The 25,078-nt window shown below is 50.1% G+C and overlaps 2 protein-coding genes across 4 annotated transcripts in view; one reads left to right on the top strand and one right to left on the bottom strand.

The window, feature by feature from the left end:
* Nucleotides 1-21,834, top strand: part of STX18 (syntaxin 18) — a 118,126-nt gene extending 96,292 nt beyond the window's left edge. For both annotated transcript variants that reach the window (XM_040238347.1, XM_040238348.1), the window contains exons 6-11: nt 1,389-1,504; nt 9,875-9,963; nt 16,562-16,620; nt 18,337-18,406; nt 20,873-20,953; nt 21,627-21,834. In XM_040238347.1, the coding sequence (XP_040094281.1) occupies nt 1,389-1,504; nt 9,875-9,963; nt 16,562-16,620; nt 18,337-18,406; nt 20,873-20,953; nt 21,627-21,722 (511 nt within the window). In that variant the 3' untranslated portion in view covers nt 21,723-21,834. The remainder of the gene's footprint in view (nt 1-1,388; nt 1,505-9,874; nt 9,964-16,561; nt 16,621-18,336; nt 18,407-20,872; nt 20,954-21,626) is intronic.
* A 663-nt stretch (nt 21,835-22,497) lies between these two features.
* NSG1 (neuronal vesicle trafficking associated 1) overlaps nt 22,498-25,078 on the bottom strand; it is a 33,958-nt gene continuing 31,377 nt past the window's right edge. For both annotated transcript variants that reach the window (XM_040238350.1, XM_040238349.1), the window contains exon 5: nt 22,498-24,325. In XM_040238350.1, the coding sequence (XP_040094284.1) occupies nt 24,125-24,325 (201 nt within the window). In that variant the 3' untranslated portion in view covers nt 22,498-24,124. The remainder of the gene's footprint in view (nt 24,326-25,078) is intronic.

Consider the following 25,078-nt stretch of genomic DNA (forward strand, 5'->3'; position numbering starts at 1 on the left):
CAAGTTTCCTGACTTCCCTGCACCTCACTTTCCTCCTCTGTGAAAAGACCATTAATATTAGTAACTGCCACTTCCCTGGTCGTGCAGAGGTTAAAGCATCTGCCTGCAATGTGGGAGACCTGGGTTTGATCCCTGGGTTGGGAAGATCCCCTGGAGAAGGAAATGGCAACCCACTCCAGTATTCTTGACTGGAGAATCCCATGGATGGAGGAGCTTGGTGGGCTACAGTCCACGGGTTGCAAAGAGTCCGACACGACTGAGCGACTTCACTTTCATAGGGATGTATGGCATTAACTTAAGTTTATGCATATAAAGGTGCTTAGAAGAGTGCCCAGTACCGGAGAAGCCCTCAATAAATGTTAACTGGCATTAATAATATCATCCTGATACGCATTTGCATTGTTCTTTTTGAGTCTTTCTGCCTCATTACATGGAAGTTATCATAGGTCGTTTTTAGCAATCTGCCTACAATTTTCACAGTGTTGTATGAGTTCCAATACAAGGCCCCTTATCTCATAACCAATTTTTTTTCCTCTTATTAACAATGCACTGAGAATTATAAAGCGTCCATTCATTCACCCTATGTTTATTAAACCCTGAATGCCACACACTCATCTCAAACCCAGAGCTGCACAACAGCCACGACTTAACACAGTCAGGGGCCCTACTCCCACAGCATATACTCCAGTGGAACGAGACAGACAGTAACCAGATGAAAGGGCAAGGTCACCCCAGCCCACAGTGACTGCTGGGAAAAAGACAGACAGGCGCTTGGGCACGGAGTGGCCAGAGGAGGCCTTCTGCAGGCAGGAGAGTGAGACAAGGTGGGCGGGATGTCGCCTGGCCCTGGGGATGGAAGAGAATACACTGTGGGAGCAAGCCCCGGGCCAGGGCTGGTGATGAGGCTAAGAGACCTGAGACAAGGCCTTGCTCCCTGTGGGTGTGTGAAGACTCGTGCTTCTACAGTTCAGTTTTAAGATGATACATGTGTATCGTGTGTTATGTAACATGTGTGTGTATTTATTCAGCCCCACTTCTGCATTGGTGCACGACCAGCTCTTGGGTTTGTTGAACTTAGAGCAGTGGGCTGGCCCTTGCTGCCACGTCTCGAGTGTGGGGTCAGGAGGTAGGGTGGGTTCCTGCGTCCTTTCCTTTGACGCCTGCTGACGGCACTCCTCCGGCTGCGGGCTCTCGCGGGGGTGTGCCGACTGCCCTTTAATAAGCACCCCCGTTGGACTGTGTCAGGATGGTCGCTGGGCCCAAGGCCGTGGTTCTGCTCTCCAGCTGAGGGTGCAAGGCAAGGGTGCAGGTCTCCTCTGTGACTCCTGTTTTCAGGCAGAATCCTGCTGTGTAAGTAAATGATATAACTGCTGATTTTTCATCTTTAGGTCTAAGCTGGAACCAGAACCAAACGCAAAGACAAGAGAATCCATGTCTTCTGAGAAAGTTTCACAGAGTCCATCAAAAGACTCTGAAGAAAAACCTATCCCTGAAGAATATCCAGGTATGAATTAAAATCAAAATCACGCCTTGTGTCTCTTCCTTATGACGTATGGGCAAAAATACAGAGCAGAACGAGAAGGACCACAGCCCCGGACCTCTTGTGGTGCTTGCGTTTGCATGAAGGGAAGGAAACGTGGCAGCAGCAGCCTTTTTCTGGTCACAGCTGGATCTTAATGACCACTTCAAGGGTGGGATGGGAGGGGCCCCCCGGACACCTGGGGGCCAGCAGGGTCTAAAGAAAGGGCCTGAGTCTCCACACACCGGTGGAGTGGGGACTGGAGCCTTAGAACCCGGAGGAACATCAGAGATCTCTGCTTGTCAGTCTCAGGAACGGTAGGGCGCTGCTTCCCCTGCGCCCGTGTCAGCGCTGACCTTATGTGGACCTGACCATCCTGCCTCGGGTGGGGTGTGTGATGTCAGCAGGCTCCATCAGCCAACTGAGCCAGTGTAACGCACATCTGGGTTTATATGCTTCGTGTCTTCATGTTTGCTGGCCAGCCTGTAACTTAGAGCACCTCCTGACACACACGGGATGCCGGATAAACACAGTGTGTCTGTATAGCCTGTAACACAGGCGAGTGTACAGAGCGCCGTTGGGGACATCTTAAGTCCCTGTGTCTGGCCGGGGTGGCAACGTGTGTAGGAGATGCATGCTTAGTGTGCTCCATACGTCAGCGCTGGGCAGCGGGGTGAGTGCTTGCTGTGCGTGGATCGCAGGATGCTGAGGCCTGCGAGTCTCCCCACCTCCCCTCCTCGCCTCCCCTCCTCGCCTCCCCTCCTGTACTCTCACAGTGGCACTCGGTTACTGCACACCTCCCAGGTGCTGCCTAGGTGCTGTCCTGAACCTTCATAGACGTCACCACCATCCTTATAGCAGCCCTCTCAGATGGATTTCATGAACTTGTTTTTTCTTAAGATGAGCCTTCCGAAAGGCTCTGAGAGGACCATTGCACAGAGGACTACGTTTGGACAGGGTCCCTCCAGGTGCTCTGTTGAAACAGATTATTCAGGGGCTCAGGAAGCAAACTAGGGATAGTTAAGAGGCTGCTAACGGAGAAGGCAATGGCACCCACTCCAGTACTTGAATCCCAGGGACGGGGGAGCCTGGTGGGCTGCCGTCTATGAGGTCGCACAGAGTCGGACACGACTGAAGCGACTTAGCAGCAGCAGCAGCAGCAGCAAGAGGCTGCTAAAGTCTCCCAGAAACAAGATGATGTTGGATCACACCAAGCATGGGTAGCCAGGGCCTGGGGGAGAAGGGGGAGAGTTCTGGATATATTTTGAAAGTCGAGCACAGAATCTGCTTCCTGGATGTGGGGCATGAGGAGATGGGTCAAGGAAAGGTGCCGTGGTTGTTCACAGCAGGAAGAAGGTGGCTGCCCTTCACTGAGATGTGAGGCTGAGGAGGGACAGGCTAGGGGCTGCCCAGTACATAGGTTGAACAGGGAGGTGGGTCTGTGCAGCTGGAGGCCAGGGGACAGGTCTGTAGATCACATGAGACAGGCTGGGATGCCCCAAGGAATGAGGGTTGGTAGAAGGAGGATGAAGGGCTATGCCTCCGGCCACTTGCGATCCTCCCTACTGTTTCTCCCCAGCACTTGTCTCTACCCTTCTACATGTTTTTCTCATTTACACTCTTTATGGTCTGTCTTCCGAGCTAAACCTGAGTCCCACGAGGACAGAAATTTCTGTATGTGCTTTGCTCACTGCTGTAACACTGGTACCCAGAACAATACCTAGCACATAGGAGGTGCTCGTTAAATCTTTGTTGAAAAGAATGAATGAACGAATGAGCAACTGAAAGAATGAATGAAGCCTCTGTCTGGAACACTGACTGCTTTTAGTTGCTGCGGAACTATTTCCTGAAGTAAAAGGAACCTTAATGGCTCTGGGTGGTAGAAAACAAATGGTCAGAGTGAAAGAGCATCTTTCCTCACAGTTTATGTTTTTATCTTAAAGTCACTATTTGGATACTTAATAATCATGGAGTTATCTCCTGACTAAGCTGTCCCCACAAAATATTCAGAGTGCGCGCTCCCATTTGGCTTCTGACCAGCGCGTGTAGGAGCCACGTGGTGTGAAGAGTGTCTCCCAGGAGGCCGTCAGCATCCCAGCTGCAGCAGTTAGTGGCACTGCCAAGCACCAGCTCCCCCATTTGCTAAATGAAGACCCTGCGTCTCAGGACTCTCCCCTCTCCACTACCACCACCACTTGGTCAGGCCTCTCTCTCCCCCGAGGCATCCCGGCCCCTGCTGCCGCTGGCCTCACTGTCCCCACAGCTCCACCCGGCCACCCTTTCATCCATGGCCGTTAGCTGATGTTTATTTCATAGTCATCACTTTCCTGGTTACATAGCGTCCCTGCTACTGCTGCTAAGTCGCTTCAGTCATGTCCGACTCTGTGCGACCCATAGATGGCAGCCCACCAGGCACCCCCGTCCCTGGGATTCTCCAGGCAAGAACACTGGGTTGCTATTTCCTTCTCCAATGCATGAAAGTGAAAAGTGAAAGTGAAGTCTCTCAGACGTGTCAGACTCTTTGCAACCCCATGGACTGCAGCCTACCAGGCTTTTCCATCCATGGGATTTTCCAGGCAAGAGTCCTAGAGTGGGTTCCCATTGCCTTCTCTGTAGATTCAGATTTTATGACCCTTTGGGACTCATTAAAAATGTGCACACTTTATGTACAAGTTGCTGCGTGTATAACAAGCTTTCTCTGCTTCATTTTGTCTGTTTTTCCTGAAAGAAAACTTTACCATTGCTGCACCCCACCTTTATCTATTTCCTGTGTGTGGAGATGTGCCATCCCTCCTTCTGAGTGAGAGAAGGGGAAGCGTTTGGTTGTAGCATGATGTCATGGAAGGACTGTGAACCTTGGTTTCAGTCTGGCCGCTGTCCTGCACGTGGACAAGTTACCTGAACTCTGAGCCACCACTTTTTTACAGTATCACATAGCCACAGTTTGTTGTGAGCACTTCAGGAGCCTAGTATAAAGGGCTAAGCAGTGTCTGGCACATTGGTTTGTGGAACCAGCTATGAAGCAATCCATTGCTTGACACTGAGGTTTGGCAGGATTCTTTATCGGATGAACATTGAAAGTGGATTAATAGGCTGACCAAGATAGCAGAGGCAATTAGGAAGGAAGTTTTTTCTATTAATAAACAGCCTGGTATTATATACAGAAAATTTCAAGAGCTCCACCAATAAAGACAAGTAGTAAATGAGTTTCAGCAAGGTTGTGGGATACAAAACCATTAAACAAAAATTTCATTTCTATATACTCAGTGAACAATCCAGAAATGAAATGTAAAAAGCAGGAATTCCCTTATGACAATATCAAAAAGGATAAACTAAACAGAAGTGTAAGGCTTATACTTTGAAAGCTACAAATCATTGTTGAAAGAAATTTAACACGATCCAAATACACCTAACAGAAGCAGAAGCTATTAGGAAGAAGTGGCAAGAATATACAGAAGAACTATACAAAAAAGATCTTCATGACCCATTTAACCACGATGGTGAGATCACCAGCCTAGAGCCAGACATCCTGGAATGCAAAGTCAAGTGGGCCTTAGAAAGCATCACTATAAACAAAGCTATTGGAGGTGATGAAATTCCAGTTGAGCTATTTCAAATCCTAAAAGATGATGCAGTGAAAGTGCTGCACTCAATATGCCAGCAAATTTGGAAACCTCAGCAGTGGCCACAGGACTGGAAAAGGTCAGGTTTCATTCCAGTCCCAAAGAAAGGCAGTGCCAAAGAATGTTCAGACTGCCACACAATTGCACTCATCTCACACACTACCAAAGTAATGCTCAAAATTCTTGAAGCCACGCTTCATCAGTACGTGAACTGTGAACTTTCAGATGTTCAAGCTGGATTTAGAAAAAGCAGAAGAACTGGAGATCAAATGGCCAACATCCACTGGATCATAGAGAAAAGCAAGAGAGTTCCAGAAAAACATCTACTTCAGCTTTATTGACTATGCCAAAGCCTTTGACTGTGTGGATCACAACAAACTGTGGAAAATTCTTCAAGAGATGGAAATACCAGACCACCTGACCTGCCTCCTGAGAAATCTGTATGCAGGTCAGGAAGCAACAGTTAGAACTGGACATGGAACAACAGACTGGTTCCAAATAGGGAAAGGAGTACCTCAAGGCTGTATACTGTCACCCTGCTTATTTAACTTATATGGAGAGTTCATCATGAGAAACGCTGGGCTGGATGTAGCACAAGCTAGAATCAGGATTGCTGGAAGAAATAACAATAACTTCAGATAGTCAGATGATACCACCCTTATAGTAGAAAGCGAAGAAGAACTAAAGAGCCTCTTGATGAAAGTGAAAGAGGAGAGTGAAAAAGTTGGCTTAAAACTCAACATTCAGAAAATAAGATCGCATCATTGAATCCTATCACTTCATGGCAAATAGATGGGGAAACAGTAGAAACAGTGAGAGACTTTATTTTCTTGGGCTCCAAAATCAGTGCAGATGGTAACTGCAGCCATGAAATTTAAAGACGCTTGCTCCTTGGAAGAAAAGCTGTGACCAACCTAGACAGCATATTAAAAAGTAGAGACATTACTTGGCTAACAAAGGTCTGTCTAGTCAAAGCTATGGGTTTTCCAGTAGTCATGTATGGATGTGAGAGTTGGACTATAAAAAAATCGATGCTAAAGAATTGATGCTTTTGAACTGTGTGGTGTTGGAAAAGACTCTTGAGAGTCCCTTGGACTGCAAGGAGATCCAGTCAATCCTAAAGGAAATCAGTCCTGAGTATTCATTGGAAGGACTGATGCTGAAGCTGAAACTCCAGTACTTTGGCCACCTGATGCAAAGAACTGACTCATTGGAAAAGACTGTGATGCTGGGAAAGATTGAAGGTGGGAGGAGAAGGGGACGACAGGATCAGATGATTAGATAGCATCACTGACTCAGTGGAAATTAGTTTGAGTAAACTCTGGGAGTGGGTGATAGGGAAACCTGGCGTCCATGGGGTCGCAAAGAGTCTGGACAAGAATGAGCAACTGAACTAAACCGAAACAAATAGAAACGGGCTTCCCTGGTGGCTCAGATGGTAACGAATCTGCCTTCAACGCAGGAGACACGGGTTCAATCCCTGGGTTGGGAAGATCCCCTGGAGAAGGAAATGGCAACCTACTCCAGTGTTCTTGCTTGGAGTGTCCCTTGGACAGAGAAGCCTGGAGGATTGCAGTCCATGGGGTCACAAAGAGTCAAATATGACTGAGTGACTCACATGCAAACAGAAAAGCATCTCAAGTTAATGAATCAGAAGAATTAATGTTGTTAAGATGGTAGTACACCCCAAAATGATCCACAATTTCAGTGCACTCCTTATCAGAATCCCAGCTGATTTCTTTGTGAAAATTGACAAGTTGATTCTAAAATCATGAGGAAGAGTAAGGAACTCAAGAAAACCAAATGTCATGAAAAGGAACAAAATAGGAGGTCTCACACTTCCCAACTTCAAAACAGACAGCAGGGCAACAGTAATCAGGACAGGGATGCCTGCACAGGGGATGAGCATGGATGAATGAGACAGAACTGAGAATCCAGAAATAACACCATGTGGCTCTGGCCAGTTGATTTCCTTCAAGTGGGCAAAAACAGTCTCTTTAACAATTGGTGCTGGGAAAATTGGATATCTACATGCAGAAGAACAAAGATTGACACTTGAGTCACACCATTCATTAAAGCTAACTCAGAATAGACCAAAGGCCTTTATAGACCTAAAACCCTAAAACTTGTTAAAAAAACAAAACAACAACAACAAAAACCAGGGCTAAATCATCCTGATCTCAGATTTGACAAAGAATTAACAAGGAAAGAAAATGAAAAAAGCCCATGGAATGGGAGAAAATATTTGAAAATCACATACCTAATAAGGGATCTGTATCTAGAACATGGAAAGGACTTTTACAAGTCAGTAAGAAAACGATAACCCAGTTTTTAAATGGGCAAAGTAGACTTCAGGAGGTGGTGGTGGTCCTGAGAAATGAGTCTGGACCTGAAAAGGGGGGAAGCTTAGAATGTTCCAGGCAGAGGGAACAGCATGAGTAGATACTCAGAGGCCACAAAGCACAGGGGAGATGTGGAATGCAGTCAGTGGAGGAAAGCACTTCTGGGTCAGTAAAACTCACAGAAAGGGGAGGAGGAGTGGGCCTTGAGGTCAGGGGGGCCAGAATGCAGGGGGCCTTGAGTGCTGGACCACGGAACCGGAACTTGAGTCTCTCGGCATCAGGACAGGCGGGAGGTCTGGGCAAAGCACTGGTGTTTGGGGTGCATGCTTCAAGTTGATTCTTAACTGCTACAGGTCAGGATGGCTCCAGGTGGCTGCAAAGGAGAGCGTGAGTTCTGTTAACAGACTTCCCATTCTAGCTCAGAATGGTTTATACCTGATTCTGATGTGAGTGATGTTTCTGTTTCTTTTTTGGTGTTCTTATCCTTAAAACACATAGAAGTAAGAGCCCAAGATGGATACCATAATGAGGTCAAGTACAAGGTAGAGGCTGGAAAAAAGGAATGCCAGTCTGCTCCAGTGTTCTTGCCTGGAGAACTCCATGGACAGAGAAGCCTGGGCTCTGGCGGGGGTGGGATGTACATGTATCATTTATAAATATGATGATAGTTCTGGCAAAAAAGAAAAAACAGCCATTTTCTAAAAACATGCACAAAGTCATGGACATATTTTCAATAGGTTTCCCATATTTTTCTCATTTGCTTCTTTTTTTCCCTCTTCTCTATAAGGATGGTGTTTAAAAAAATTAATGCACATTTAATTTTCTTTTTTTGTGATGACATATCCAGAATAATAACTGTACTTTGTACACAGATCTGCCTAATCTGCTTTCTGTAAACTGACGCCATCATTATATTCTTTTCCTTTATCAGTCTCCAGACAAAAACTCTGGACTTCTGCCTGTCTCATGGGACTGAGAGCAGCCATGGAATTTTTACTGAGATCGGGGAGGAAAAGAAGCGGTATTTGCCCTTTAAGTACTTGGCAACCCGCTGATAAGCCCAGAAGCACTGCTGAGACAGCAGACAGAGTCACCTGTAGGAAGAAGGACCCATTACAGCCTCCACCCAGGGGCAAAGCTCCAGCATCCACCCACCCCCGGTGGAGCCCGCAGGCCTCGCCCTCAGGGCCCCAGGTGGCACAGCCCCTTCTGGGAGCTGTGCTGTTGGTCTGCTGCCTCAGAGGTCTGGTCCATGTCTATTCGATCGTGATGAAAACATTCTCTAGGTTAAAATGTTCCTACACCACCAGGCAGCAGTCTGCTCCCAGGTTCCTGTCCTGGAATACATCAGACTGCACCGAAGCATGGACTGGCACACGTACTAGCAGGAGTACGAGGTTTACCAGTGGAGTTAGTTACACAGAGAATTCCTTACAGTGGGATATTATGCAGCAATTTAACAGAATGAAGTAGGAACTTCCCTGGTGGTTCAGTGGCTAAGACTCCATGTTCCCGGTGCAGGGCGTTCAGGTTCCATCCCTGATCAGCGAACTAGACCCCCCAGGTGTCAGAACCAAGACTTTGCATGCTGCAGCTAAAGATCCCACAGGCTGCAGCTAAGACCTGGTGCAGCTAAATAAATAAATATTTAAAAATTAAAGAAAAAGGGAGATCTATGTGGAGTGACATAGGAAAATCACCAAGATGCACTGTGAAGTTATAAAAAGCAAGTTTTAGAACAGTATGTTACCATTGATACACCTGTGGAAAGCAAATTATTAATACCACACTCGCAGAACTATAAATTATTTCTGGGCTGGCATGGGGGCAGGGGAGGCAGGGAATTGCTTATCTGTTGGTATGTGAACATGCCAGAGACAGCCTGCGAGGCCACATCACAGCACCAATGAGTGGTTACTTCTGGGAGGGAAGGGCATGAGGGATGGTGTGTCATTTCCTGTATTTTAATGAAATACAGTAAACATTTTCATGAAATTGCCCATACATTTGACAGTCTTTAAAAAGCAGAGGGAAGGATGTAAGTGTGTGAGTATGTGTTTTGAAGTAAAGTCCACTTGAAAACTGGTCCTGAAAAACATCCATTTGGTTTGTGACCATTGCTGAGATGACGGCAATACTGAAACTGTATGTGGGTCCCCTTTTGACACACGTATACACACACACACACAGACACACACACACACAGCACAGGCCCAAACATTGTAAAGGATCATGCCACAGTACTTGAATATTAACCGAGAGATAATCGAATATGGATGGACAAAGCTCTACAATTTTGCTTCATCTCAGGTTTTTTAATATGCTTGCCTCCTAAGCCAACCTGTTCTAAAGTGACTATTTTCCTTCCTATCTATTTATTTTTTAAACAGAAAAGGTTCCAGTCGAAGCACAACCTGAATTGGGAAGCTGGGGAGATGGCAAAGGTGAAGATGAATTATCCCCAGAAGAAATACAAATGGTAATGCTATTCTCTTCCTTTTTTTTTTTTTAAATTTATTTATTTATTTTTAATTTTTACTTTACAATTCTGTATTGGTTTTGGCATAGATCGACATGAATCCAAAATCATGTGTTTTTAACTAGCTTTAGGAAGAATATTTCATTGAATAGAAGGTCATTCTAAATGCTCTTACCCTTACTTTTATGCTGAGTTTTAAAAATATAGTTTAGATACAATTTTCCACTTGATTTCCTAATTCTTAGTATACTTTTCATATGCTTTAAATTTGCAATAGCATAATTAAGGAAGAAATTGCCTTAGAATAACATTACTAATATTAGATGTCTTTTTGGCAGCAGTAAAATAGTCTTCTAAATGAATCTTTTATAATCATTGCTGTGGTGCTTTTTAATTGTTTGAATTGCTGGTATATGATAATGTGAAGAAAGCATAAGTAATGACTGCAAATGACAAGTACCACTTTAACTGCTAATATCACCTTTTAGTTACCCAACCCCTAGTTGCCAACTGCAGCTTATCATCTCTGGTTGAATCTCAGAAGAAAAGTGATAGACCTGGTCAGAGCCCCAGTCTAGTCTGTTTATAGCAGGGCCCGGGGCAGGGGAGGAGGAGCTGGGCCATGCCCTCGTGTGTGTGTGTGTGTGTGTGTGTGTGTGTCTGTGTGTGTGTGTGTGTCTGTGTGTCTGTGTGTCTGTGTGTGTCTGTGTGTGTGTACACACATGCATGCAGAAGAAGGGCTGTGGTGTGCGTGCTGTACTCACGGCAGGATCGGAGCCTCATACATGCTTTGTACTTGGGGCTCTTTCACAAACATTCGTTCTCTTGGATGAGCAGTTTCCCCTTTAAATCATCTCAGAAGTGTGACACTGATTCCAGTGATACCATTAGCCTCAACTTTCCTGGGACTTGCTCTGGGGGCACTCCCTCAGAGGCTGTGGGACTTTCTTTGGAACAAGAGGCAGAGCTCCTTGTGTCCTTGATAGACAAAAATAATTCTGAGCTCAGGAAGTAACTTGGATACCTTAAAGCGGCCTGCCAGGCCCCTGCTTCTGTCATGGTCCAGATGCACCTCCAATTTGGGGTATGTGCTCGTTGCTCCCCAGTACAGCAAGCATGCCACCCAGAGGCCTGCACATGACTCCAAGCAGCAGTCTTTGCTAGCCAGTCCAGTTGGGAGAGGTTGAGGGTGATGGCCAGGGCAGGCAGTGAGGGCAGAGATGAGAAACGGGAAGTGGGTAGGACTTGGTGATCAGGGAGAGCAGCTGGGCATGAGAGAGAGAGGGAGGAGAGAGCTGGGAGGTTTCTAACCGGGGACACAGGATGCCGGCAGTCAGGGGGTGATGCCCTCTGTCAGGGGCAGGTTTGGGTCCTGGGATGTGTCTGGTGGGCACTGGGATCCCGGGACTGGGGCTCCGGCTGGAGACATGACCGTGGGAGACCCCTGAGAGCAGGTGTTTGAAAGCACATCCACAGTGGAGAGAGATACACGCCACCTGGGACACAGGGCCGGAGCAGGTCAAGGTGGAGAAGTAAGGAGACTAAAGGGCAGTTTGATCATGCTCCGCTATAGCTAGATGATGGCCAAATTGTCTGAAACCTCATAGTTCTTCTTCAGTTTATACAAAATAAGCTTATAACTGAAAATGATGTCGTGTGTTCCCCCAGATCATGTAACATGACCACCCTATCTTTGCTAGAGATAAAAATATGTACAGCACTATCCCTTCATTAAGAAAGAATACATTTGTGTTTAGGCAGAACTTAGCTTCTATTTAAGGATTTTTTAAAAATACGTTGCCCCACTTCATAAAGGAAGTAGCTAGAGGAATGGCAGGCAGTTGTTTGCCAGTTGTTTGCCAGTTGTTGCCTTCCCCCGACCCCCACCGGGCAGTGGTGAGCAGCAGCGGCTTGTTAACATCCACAGGTGTGGGCTCAGAAGTTGTTGGCTGCACGGGGGCTGGAACAGAGGAGGGCTGGCAGCAAGGATACCTGTGATCAGCAGATGCTCGGCCCCAGGGAGAGATGAGCAGCAACGTGAGCTGTGAGACAGAGCAAGTGTTGAATCCTCTGTATCACTTACTGCCTCTGTAACTTTGGGGCAAGAGGCTGAGCCTCACTGCACCTGAGCTTGGGAGGGTGACAGGGTTGTCAGGAATGGGGTCATGTATATATGAGCACCCAGCGGAGTGCAGGGCACAGAGCAGCTGCTCAGCGGCTATTTCCTCACCAACAGTGAGAGATTATTGCTGGGCCCATGGGGTCCTGCGTTCCCTGCATGTTCAGAGGGTGATGTGACTGATGTGTATGAGAAACACGTTCACATCATGAGGCTCGTCTTTCCATAATGACGGCTGGAGCACCATGCGTGCCTTTCCTTGTGATGTCTTGATGGAAGTATCATCCAAAAACGTGCCAGCGACCATTCCCAATAATGCTAGCTACCTCGGCTTCACAAGATCAGTGACCCTAGCGATCAGAGCCAGCAGGGCCTCCCTCCCTAATTTTTATTGCAAGAGGATGGGGCAGAAGCCTGTTCCATTCAGCACTGTTATGACAGGCTGTTTGATGTTCACTTCACTCCTTTCTTAATGGGGTCTCATAGCCAAGTACCATATCTTACTGTCCGATTGACCCGAATCTTATTTAAAAGGCTCAACCCTGAAAAAATGAAGAAAAAGAAATGCCACACTATTGGTTTTAAATTGGAAAGCATTATAGCAAATTGTGGTCATAATTCATAGTCACTGTTTTGGAATTTTTCCTCAGGGTAAAATAATGAATTAAGCTCTATAATAGCAATTTAATCCATTATTTCACCCACATGAGCTGTTGATACTCGTTCCAGAATGGCTGCGGAGCATTATGTAATTCTTCACACATTTCCATTCATCACAGGTATATTAGTACCCCTGGGTTACTATAAGCAGATGTTTTGTGGTCAGGCTGAGTGAAACCAAATTGTTTTCTGTTGTTACACGGAGAAAAATACCTCCTTTCTGAGCCCACCTTCATGTTACTAGCCTCCAGTGAAACCACTGCACTTAGTAATATATTTATTTGGGGTAAGTTTTAAAGACATGAGAGTGACTTCTGCTCTTCAGTTTGCCTGAAAAGTGTCCCTTGCCCCTGTGCCGTGAGGCAGGCGCCTGGAAGCCCCAGGTGGGTGGCTGGCAGGGCCTGCCGTCGTGGCCACACTCAGCTTACACATTGGGAACATAAGCATTGTTGATAGAATCTGAGCGCCACTCGGGTGAAGGCTGGGGTCTAGACCCTGGGAAGGTTCACTGGGGCACAGGTGGAAGTCAAGGTGAGGGGCACGGAGCCACAGGTGTGAAGATGGCTAGCACAGACAAAACGTAACTGGAGGAGCCCCAAGCAGGTCTGGGGAGTGGGCTCCAAGCTGAGGGGGCAGGCTGCCCTCTGGGCCAGGCCCCCCGTGGGTCCACCGTGTTGCTCTAGTGAACTCTTCTTAGGTCTTTGCAGCGCAGATATTTCTCCTCATTTGACACTCAGAGGCCTTAGGAGGAGTGATTTTCTTTTTCTGGATTAGAAAAGGATTTCTGTAACAACGTATGCACAGTGTGGATCTGCAGCCTTTAAACCAGACTATAAACCCTTTGGGGAGGTCCTGTTTGAAAGTCTGACTGACTTCTAAATGGAATAAAGCAGTTAAATCGTATCACCTGCTATGCCTAGCAGTGTCTGAGTGCTTGAGCATTTATTAGTTTAGACGCCCCATGTGGTAGGGACTTGTAACCGTGATACCACCCACTGTTGTTGGGAGTTGCTGGGGGTCTGCACTGAGGGAAAGCACTGTATTCTGGGGTGAGACCTAAACAGTATAGAGTGGAAAGGCCCCAAAGGCAGGCTGGCTGCTGTCATTTCTCCCTGGGCCGGGCCTGCCCACCCTCCCCTTCATCTAGGCCTCTCGGCCCCCTTTTCAGGGACACAGAGATGGAGGAAGACGCTGGCAGGTGTGTCTTCCCAGGGCTTGGAGGTCTGCCTGTCCTTGGTGCTGATTGTGGGGCTGCGGCTGCATGGTGCCTGTGTGGTGCCTGGGAGCCCCGCTGTGAGTGCTGTCCGTGGACTCCTCACGCCCGAGACCAGAGGGACCCAGAGCCATGTGGTCCTCTCGAACTTGAAACCGGGGTGCTGTGCTGCGTGCTTAGTCGCTCAGTCGTGTCCAACTCTGTGCGACCCCATGGATCGTAGATCATAGCCCTCCAGGCTCCTCTGTCCATGGGGATTCTCCAGGGAAGAAGACTGGACCAGGTTGCCATGCCCTCCTCCAAGGAATCTTCCCAACCAGGGACTGAATCCACATCTCCCACGTTGCAGGCGGATTCTTTACCAACTGTTCCACCAGGGAAGCCCAGGGCGGGGCCTCCAAAGCATTTAATGACTCATTTTGCATATCCAGATCTGAGTCCTGGAGAGATGATGTAACAAGAATTAACACTCATAGAGGCAAAGTTGTTACCAACTCTGTTAAGTACTCCAGTTACCCCTAGTTTAGTGATGAAGACAGAGGCACTGCGAGGGTGTTACCCGCCCAAGGGCAAACAGCTTAGAAGATGGAGGAGCCTTCCCTCCCCACCCTCAGGATCAGGCAGAAAGGATACAAATCACCCACCATGTCTGTTCACAAAGAGAAACTGACCGCCACACAGAAGGCCAGTGGCCGGTCCAGCGTCAGCCAGGGAGTCCCCCTGAGGACACAGGAAATGGGTCACTGGAGCCCCTGGCATTTCTCCCACCTCCCCTGGTGTTGGTGGCTCCCTGCCTCACTCAGCACATGAGAGAGGAGGTGTACAGGTTTGGTCCCCAGACAGCCTCGGAAACCACCCTGCTTGTGCAGGGGACTGTGGGCAGCAGCCTGGCCACTGCCTCATCGACCAGCCAGATCACGATAAAAGGCTCCTGGGCACTGGGCTGTGGGAAACAGGTTCTGTTGTGTTGTTTTTTTGTAAATGCAGTTTCATTGTAACTCCCGCCCCATGAATGGAGCCTGCTCTCCTTAAAGCTGGCCATAGGCACACCTCTCCCCTCATCCCACCTTACTGCTTGCTCCCTTCAGGCCTTTGTTTCTCTCACTTCCTCCAGGGATGGGGAATTTCTCGGGTAACTTCAAGAACCCATCTGGCAGGAAGTCAGAGCCAGAATGTGATCCACTCCTGACACAGCTAACCGGGAGCCCTGCAGAAGGAACAGTAACACAAAGGCCTGAATGGAAGCCACATGCCCTTCAGCTGGGGAGGGGAAAAGCAAGCTTTGTTCCCAAGGAACATTCCAGTGTTAAACCACCTCAAACCACTAGTTAATTTTGTTTAGGAATAGTTCAAAAGCATGAAAGGACTGTAGATTTAAAAGGTTAGGCCCATATTTTGTCATTAGAAAAATTCAAAGAAAATGCCCCCTGCCAAAAGGAAAAATCCAAAACCTGAGTAAAGTACCTGAGAGAATTAGTCAAATTAGCACCCACATGCTGAAGTAATTATATTTTTTTTCTTAAATACTAGACTGCTGACAACGGAGCTGATTCTTTCAAACTCCGGAGTGAAGTTATAGTCTCTTAAATTGCCTTTTTGATGCACAGTTAGGAAAGCCATCTCAGTACCATGTCAGCAGCCGGCAAGGCAGCCTGCTGTGGTTGGGGTGGCCCTTCGGGGGGGCTTCCCCAGCATTCCCCCAACCCCTTGCCACCCCCCCTCTCCGTCTTCTGACCCAGTGGGTCTGGGCTGGAGTGGAGGCCTCTATGTGGAGCGGCCCCATGCTCATGGTACAGGGGTGGAATGGACCAGATCACCTAGACCGAAAGGGAGGGAGGGCAGACCCAGGGAGAGAGATGTGAGGGCGGACCTTAGACAGCCAGGAAGGCATGAAGCCAGCAAGGGTGCCGAGGAAACCGGGCAGAGCAGCGCGGGGAGGCACCAGCCAGGATAGCAAGGCTGCTCCCTGGCAGAGACAGAGAGCACAGCACGCCCAGGTGAGCCGAGCTCCCACCCCTCATCTTCCTCATCCCTGTTGCTATACTAGGCGAGGTGGCCTGGTCCTCAGCTGGATTTCCAGCCTCTGCAGGCCAAGAGCTCCCTTCTCTTCCCTGCACGGTGCCCAGCACAGAGGTGCCTCAGAGAACATTTGCAGGTGTGACTCCAGCTCGAACAGGTGTGTGGGTCCAGTACGGTTCCCACCCTCAAGCAGGTCACAGTCACACAGAAGGTTGGAGACACACACAACATGGTACACGCATCACGGGGATGACCCACACTCCTCCACGCTCGCCATCAGTCATTAAAGTCAGCTTGTATGCTTGCGGTTCAAACGAGTGAGATGAGAAGTCTAGCCTCAGGCAGCCCTGCTGTACTGCGGGGTTTCATTTTCTTCCTGCAGCCTGGCTATCCTCACGTGAATGCTCAAGGTCTTCCAGCAATGCTGACTCACTCCGTGCTGGAAAGCGGGGCTCTGGCGTGATTCTCAGAGGGCGGATCAAAGAGTTCTGCACAGACTCGCTGTGCTAGACACTTGCCTTTGGCTGGGTTGCTTTGAGACTCGAGTTCAGTGTGACATTATCTTTAATGTGTGTGTTTCCTTACAGTTTGAACAAGAAAATCAGCGCCTGATTGGTGAAATGAACAGTCTGTTTGATGAAGTGAGGTATGTGTGTGGGGTTCCCGGGTGAGCAAATGGCCTAGTTTACAACTTTCCCAGAAAGTAGAAACTTTATTCATTTAGTTTGGTGCTGAGGCATCCACATGTGGCCCTTGGGCCAAATGTAGCTACCCCTGCCCCCAGGCCCCCGCCCTCTGTAAGGAAGGTGCCCGAATTCACTGCCCCTCAACTTGTGGGCCTGCGAGGTACCATCTGTGGGCCGCTCCCAGGCTCCCAGGTGCTGCAGCCCCATTTGAGAGGTCATGATGGCACGTGTCATGACGGCTGCCACGAGGGGACTGTCTGCACCTAGCTACCCTAAGATGAAAGGGGTTAATTAAGTGTAGATAGGGACAGCTGGCCGGAGAAGGCAATGGCACCCCACTCCAGTACTCTTGCCTGGAAAATCCCATGGATGGAGGAGCCTGGTAGGCTGTAGTCCATGGGGTCGCAAGGAGTCAGACATGACTAAGCGAGTTCACTTTCACTTTTCATTTTCACGCATTGGAGAAGGAAATGGCAACCCACTCCAGTGTTCTTGCCTGGAGAATCCCAGGGATGGGGGAGCCTGGTGGGCTGCCATCTATGGGGTCACACAGAGTCGGACACGACTGAAGTGACTTAGCAGCAGCAAGGACGGCTGGCAGAGGGAAGCCCTGCAGAGGGCTCCACTGGGGTCTGGCTGCTCCCTGACCAGGCTATCAGCCACGCAGAAGGCCCATGGCCATGGCCCACATGAATAGGGCCACCGCCCAGCCCTCCGGTGAAAGCGCTTGGGCCTGCTGCCCTGGGAATGCCCGGCGTGTTCTGGAAGGACACGCTGAAACTCATGTTGCATCGTGGCCACTTCCCAAAAGAAGACGCGTCCTGATGGGTCACCCTTGCAGCCCTGGAGACTGAGTGCAGGGTTTCCCCTGACCGCTGCCCTGGGCTCTTCCGCGGCCTCTGCCCTCACAGGCGGGCCTCCCAGTCCTTCTTCGAGACGGTGCTCTTCCTGCCCTGGCCCCTCCACACTCTCCTCTCCTCTGCTTCCTTCACCTGGTCTGGGGGAGTCATCTCCCCACCGAACATCACCTCCTCCTGGGCTGGGAGCTCAGCCTCTAGACGCACACCCGCTAGACCACCCCAGGGTCACCCATGCTGCCCAGGCAACAGGGAGAGGCCCACGTGTTCTGGTGCTGAACCTAGATGGGATATTTTCAGCTGGAATCAAAGAAGGTTTCCCTTCCACAGAGTTGGTTTGAATGGTGAATGGACCCTTTCCTCTAACCTGCTGAGTGGTAACAGAGTTTTGGGTGATGATGTATTCTGGCGTTTTCTTCTGAATCCCCACCACGTGTGACTGTGTTGCTAGGACAGGGCTCAGCATTAAAGGAGACTCTGCCTTTTGTAACTACTCGGTACAGCCACATGCTCCTGGCCCCACACTGACTTGGGAGTCAGGGTTCCCGGGGGTCAGCTTATGAAGTGGTAGGGGTGGGCTTCCAAACCATCCAGTACACCCAGAAAGCTGAAGGGTGTTAAAGGGGAACCAGTAAGGAGCGTGAGCCTTTGCCCTCCTGAGCCTGCGTCCTGAGCAGGCCACCATGAGTCACCATGGTGTTCCCTCCCTCCCGTGCCTGCACTTAGAAGAGACGACTTCTTTAGAAATGTGTGACGTTGCTGTTAAGATCACCAGGTACTAACAGTTAATGTATATCTGGTTTTTTTTTTTTAATGAAGGCAAATTGAAGGGAAAGTGGTTGAAATCTCCAGACTCCAGGAGATCTTCACAGAGAAGGTTTTACAGCAAGTAAGAAAAAAGAATGTTTTCAGTTTTAACTTAAAGGGACATCTACTCAGAACTTGGGACATTTCTCCTGAAGTCATCAGGCCTCTGCAACTGTTTCCTTGTGGCTTAGCTGGTAAAGAATATGCCTTCAGTGCAGGAGACCTGGGTTCAATTCCTGGCTTGGGAAGATTTGCTGGAGAAGGGATAGGAGACCACAGTTCAATTCCTGGGTTGGGAGGATCCCCTGGAGAAGGGATAGGCTACCCACTCCAGTATTCTTGGGCTTCTTTGCTGGCTCAGCTAGTAAAGAATCTGCCTTCAGTGCAGGAGTTGAATCCCTGGGTTGGGAAGACCCCCTGGAGAAGGGAACAGCTACCACTCCAGTATTCCAGCCTAGAGAATTCCATGGACTGTGGGACAACTTTCCACGTGCCCCAGCCCCATGCAGCAGAGCCCGTGGGCAAGGGAGGCAGCTAGGTTGCGATTCTGGGTACCCTTGGGAAAGCTTGGGAGCCTTTCTGAGCCACAGTATTTTTCCATCTATAAAACGGAGCAGCCTTTGTATGGTTGTCGTAAGGCACAGACATAAGCCACAGAAAGTGCTCAGCACAGTGCCTGATGGGTGGTAGCTTTTCAGTCAGCAGTGCGGCAGGCTCAGGCTCGGCCCTCCCAGTCAGATGCCAGGTCCCTGCCACCTCAGGTGTCTCATCGTCACAGGAAGTGTGACTGTTCTGATAAGTGGATTTTCATGACATTTCTACCTGCCTACTGTTTGGAAGTTCTTCTAACCACTAACAAAGTTTTTAGAAAACACCTGGTAAAATTTCCCGTTTGTATTCAGCATCCACAGACTGGAAGGGTTTGGAAGACAAACCATTTTTCTCCACTCTGCTAAACTGGGCCACTTGACTTAAGAGACTCCACTCACACAATGTCCCCTAAACCACACAGCCGGAGTCAGATCATTGCAGACTGGGCACACGAGGTTGTTCAGGTTCGCAGGAGTTGCTCTTTTTACGAGCACATTGCAGGGACTATTGTAGTCCATATATGTTAAGCCTCCATTTAGAAGCCTAATGGTCATCAGTTCAGCCACCTAACACAGAAAACAGCTCAATCAGATGTCTCCCTCTCTGAGCCCCGGCAGAGCCAGACGGCCAGCCCCAACCTGGTTCCCCGTTGCTCGCTGTATGACCTGAGGTACTCCCCAGCCCCCTCCCCCTCTGCAGACTGGGGCCCAGGTCACGCGTGTCCCCCTCGGCTGGAGAATAGGAAGTGCCCGGCCCACCCTGGGCTCTCGATCCAGAACTGAACTGGGAACCGTTGTTATTTGTGGGTGTGGCTGCAGCCAACCTGGGTGATGCCCCGTTTCACTGGCACAGCCAAAGCTTCACCAGTGGGCGGAGCCTATGTGCAGCGAGAAACACTCAGGTCTTTAGCAGCTGAGTGCACTAGAAGCTCTTACTTCCACAACCATTGTGTCTGCTCTTCAGCCCAGCCCCGGAGGAGCACTGACTGCCATTCACAGTTGCTTCTGGTTAGAGGGCTGCTTCTCGGACACGAAGCAGCTGTCCTGGAGTTCTGGATGGGCACCCCATGGGGTGGGAGCAAGGCCCAGCCTGCATCACACCCAGGGCTCCGGGGCTTGACCTGGGAGGGGCTTGCAGAGCGCAGGCTGAGCCGCACCTGGCTTCTCAGGATTTCTAAGACCTGAAAAGAGTTGAGTGTGTCTGGGGTTTCTCATCTGTGTTGCAAAGTGGCTTTCACAACACACTCACGGGAGCACCTGCCCCCAGTGGGAGCGTCTCCAAGACGCAGTTAGAGAACAAGGCAGTCCCTGGCCCTTGGGTCTTACACTGTGTGGCGCTCACTGCTGGGAAGCAGGTGGCTGAAGGTCACTTTCCTCTCTGCGGTACCAGTTCCAGGTCAGTCTGGTTTCCCTAAAACCCGAGCTTGTTTACATTCCCACCCACCCCCTAGAGGAAGAGGGAAGGACAGCCAGCCCTACCCCTTAGAGGGCAGTGCTGGGGTGCAGGGTGGGTTATTAGCCAGATGCTTCTGTGTAAGCCTAGGAGCCCACATGTAAGCTTTCCAAGTATTCTGACTAAAATTTTGCAAACCAAAGCACCATTTTGAAGCTACGTGTGTGTTTTAAAGCCACGTGCACCTTGAAAGCCCTGGCATGTGGCAGCCGCTCTCTGAGCTCGTATGTTTGTCCCTTCCTGTCCAGTGAGTGGACGGGAAGGTGGCAAGTGGGGGTCCTGCCGCTTGGGTGCTGTGTGTTTCCGGGAAAGTTACTAAGCTTCTGTGAGCCGGAAGTTTCCCTTTGGTAAAATGTGAGTGTTGCCTACCTCCCGGGTGCTGTGAAAACGTGTGGGTTCATGTGTGTAAAGCCCCTGCCCTTTGCATGCAGCAGCTGCTGTTTCTACTGTGACAGACACTTGGGGAAGGAGGACAGTTATATTCATCTGCTGTTGTCCTCCACAGGAAGCCGAGATTGACAGTATTCACCAGTTAGTAGTTGGAGCAACTGAGAATATCAAGGAGGGCAATGAAGACATCAGAGAGGTGGGTACTCTAGGCCCCGAGTCTGACTCGGAGGCACTGAGTCCAGGGTGGTGGTCACCTTGTCAAGGCTGCACACACAGCGGGGTCACGGGACCATGCAGTGGATGGACCAGTTCCATAGTTCCATCCTGCCCAGCCCAGGGCCCGCTCATTGCCCTGCAGAGGAGCCGTTCTGGGGTGCAGGGGCCACTCCCTAAGTCCAGGCTGGGTGCTACTGGAGAAGCTTATTGGACCAGAGCCCTGGTCTTTAATGGGACCACCAAGAGTCGACTCTGTCAAATGGACTTTATTTTCTGGGTGCAGTCCTCAGGTTTGGGTTGATGTGGGACCACTCTTGGTCCACCACTGCCATCACACTGCCAGGAAACACAGGCCAGGGTAGCAGACACGCACGCTGAGCCTGCCTGTGTGGGTCCAACCCTGGGCGGACGTGAGCCGTTTTTCCTGGGGGACTTGTGCAGAGGCGCCACATGGTGGCTAACCAGCAAGGGCAAGACACCCCGTCTGTCTTCTGATAGATCTTAAACCCACCTTTCGGTTTTGCTTAAAAACTAAGCCATCCGTGCAAGGTAGGCACAGGCTGGAGCTGCTCCCACAGTCACGGCCCTGCAGGGGGAGCGCAAGCGGACACACGCGGGCCTTTCGGACCAACTCCCCTCCCCCCTTCCCCCAGGCCATCAAGAACAACGCCGGCTTCCGGGTGTGGGTGCTCTTCTTCCTGGTGATGTGCTCCTTCTCCCTGCTCTTCCTCGATTGGTATGACAGCTAGGCGGCCCAGCACCGGAGCCACTGACGGGGGCGGGGCTGAGACGTGTGCTCACAGAAGGGACACCAGACCTGTGGCTTAAGCATTCAGTAACGAAAAAGAAACACAACTGAAACTGGTCTGCGCTGCGATCCTGAGGCCAGAGGGGAGGAGCCGGGGAGTGGTTCCTGCACCTGATGGGGCTGCTGGGGGGGTAGGGGCTGCCCCAGGGAGGGGGCCTGGTGGGCTTCCTGCTCCACGAACGTGTCCGATTCAGAGGAGGCAGCAGCCATTCCCCACCCCAGCAGGAAGAACGCCGGTCAGTAGCTCCTCAGGGCAGATGACCTGTGCTCCCTGTGGTTTCCTGTGTGCCTGAGCAACTGATGCACAGACTCCTGAGCAGAGGAAAAGACAGCTTGCCTTCATTCACCCTGTGAAACTAGTAATAGCACCGCAGCCACTTACTGTCTTACTGGTGGGTCCAAGGTTAGGATGTCACTGCGGGCCACCTGCCTCCTGTCGGGGAAGAAATGAGGGCAGGGGCCTGGCTCCTCCCAGCACTTTCCTGTGGCCGGGGGGGCAGGCAGGGGAGGCCTGACTTCCGGCTCCTGGGGCCCCCAAAAGCTGCATCCAGAGAAGGGCCTGGGCCTCTCCTCCCACCCAGGCCGCAGGAGTCGGGAACAGCCACTGGTACAGATTCGTGAGGCATCTGCAACCACATCTGTGCAGAAAGTCCCGGGTACTTGTGGGCCCCAAGGTATGGTCAAGGGCTCTGCACGAGACAGTCCAGGGGCACCACAGGGATCGTGTGTTCTTTATTTGCACAGAGTGAGAATGTCGAAAGTTACATGTGAGCGAGTTTACAGTCAATAAAGTACACGTCTACTAGAAAACACAAACAGTTGCCTTGGCACTGCGTTGACACGGGCTGGAATTGGCGGATGGATCCTCTCTGCACAGGAGGAGTTCTGGCACAGTTACTGCTCTTTTGCGTCCCCACAGCCTCACCACGGCCACAATTGTACGTGCCCACCCACGCCCCAAGGTCATGGTCATTGTCTCCACGCACCCTTGATACTAAAATACACCGTATGTTTCGGAAGCACATTTCAGGGAACAGGAACGGAGATGGCCATGACCACCATGCTTGCTCACAACACAGCTTGCACTATTGTCATTTATTTTTGATCTAAAAAAACAAACAGTGAAACTTCTGACATGTCCACCAGAAACAACACATTCAAATAACACGGAAGAAGATGTCTGTGAATGTCTTTTTTTCTATTTAATCGTCTTACACACTTGGTTTATCTAACTGGTAATTCTGTAAACATATACTTTTAATGTCAAGATTCAGGCTGAAACGTAATTGTCTGACAGAGATTGTGACTGGAAATGTCCTAACTGGACTTGCCGCACCTCCCCCCCCAGCCTTTCCAGCCTGTTGCTTACATCAAAGGAGTTACATCTGTCCCACAAAATAAAAATCAACATAGCCTTGACTTATACCAGCAATTACACTTGTCACTTTTCCCACCCAACTAAGTGTTTCAAAACTAACCTGCTCTCACGGGCATGTTGGTGCAAACTTGTTCATAATAGACATGGACAAAAGGGCTGGTTGGGTTTCATTCCTGCTCTGCCCATCACAGAACAGACTACCTACAGGGAGACGGGACTCTGCAGCCTGTGGCCCGGGGTCCCCTCCTCCCAGAGCTCCCACCTCACGTGCTCTGACCCAGTTCTCAGGCACTGAGGGGCCACACTGGCTCCTCTGCCCGGCCAGTGCCCTCTGTACAGAGGCAGCCACCTCCTCGCAGCGCCTGCGCACTCGGCAGTGAGCGTGGGGGAGGAGGGCACGGCCGCCCCCGCCGCCCCCTCAACCCGGGCCTCTCTGCTTCCTTCCCACCGTCCTCCACCACTCACTACGGGGCATGGGCTTCTTGGCCTATCGGAGTACCCTTCTGGGAGGTGGGAAGAAATGTGAAGTACAGCTTGCCCTTAGCACAGCAGGGATCACTCTAGATACGGCTGTGGAGTAAGGTTTGCAAAACAGCAAGGTGGTTTAAAAGAAAAAAAAATTCCATAAAATGCATTATTTATCTGAAGTTCAAACCCCTTGCATATCCAGTGTAAATTTATTTTTTTGACAGCATCCAATAAATCCCAGGAAAGTCACTAAATTAAGATTCCCTAACATGGAAAGTGGTGACATAGCTCCCTAAGCAGTGCTGATACGCACTTGACTTTATGCCCGTGAATGGTCCGCAGCAAGTTGTATTTGCAAAGCAGCAATTAGCAAACAGAAGCGGTTGCACCATAGATGAGTAACCTCTATAAATTATCAGTAATTATATTTGATGAAATGTCCCTCAAAGTCCCCTTGTTACCTTCAAGCGACACCGTTAAGGAACTTGCCCATCTCGCTAAGCGGATTTCTCAGCGGCCTCCGTCTCCTGCTCCGAGAGCTTCTCTTCTGACAGAACGGACATCCATGGTGACACGGAGCGGGTGATGCTCTGCTTGGCCAGGTTGTAGTGGTTAATGACGGTGTAAAATTTCTCCCGGGCATTGGAGTCTTGCTCGGCATAGTAGCTCTCCAAGCCTTCTGGGATGCACTGGGTGTTCTGCAAGACAAGCAGCCCGAGACACACACACTGACGCAGGAGGCGGGCCCGTGAGTCTCCAGGTAACACCCGTGGTCACCAAGTACCTCCCTGGGTTTGGGGGAGACTCAATGCTGAGCTGACAGCCTGGCGCTGATGGCATCGTAACAGGAGGGGCATCTTGTAAGGCCACAGTGATGGGACTTAGCGGTCCTTCCTATTGCTCTAAAGATCTTACACTCGCGATTTATTTTAAATCGAACCAGGGTCTCCTGCATTGCCAGTGGAGTCTTTACCACCTGAGCTATCAGGGAAGCCCATTTTAAATCTAGAAAACAATGGAACTTCTGACATGTCCACCAGATGCAACAGTGAAGAAAGGCTTCTGTGAACCAGTTGGGGGCAGGGGGGTTGGGGGAGGCACACTTGAGGGCACGTGAGCTGGGCCTGGGGGCAGGAGGACCCGGAACAGGCTGGAAAGAGGCCCGTGACCACAGCAGAGAGCGAAAAGCCTCAGGACACAATCGCCTGGAGAAGAAGGCAAGGGTCAGGGAGTCGGGAGAGACTGGTGTGACCCTGAGAACCAGAGAGCAGCAGGAAGCCACGGGAATCCTACCAGGGCACTTGAGAGGGAGGCTCTCCCGGGGAAGCTGTCCTCTAGGGAAGAGGCGCTTCCCTACCGACCACGGAACCGGAGCACGCTGGGAGTGGAGACATGAATCCCTGCCCCTCTTCAGCTCACCCGGAGTCTAGCACCACCACCCCCCCCCCCCC

This window comes from Oryx dammah, unplaced genomic scaffold, assembly GCF_014754425.2.
Source record: "Oryx dammah isolate SB20612 unplaced genomic scaffold, SCBI_Odam_1.1 HiC_scaffold_3, whole genome shotgun sequence".
NCBI lineage: Eukaryota > Metazoa > Chordata > Mammalia > Artiodactyla > Bovidae > Oryx > Oryx dammah.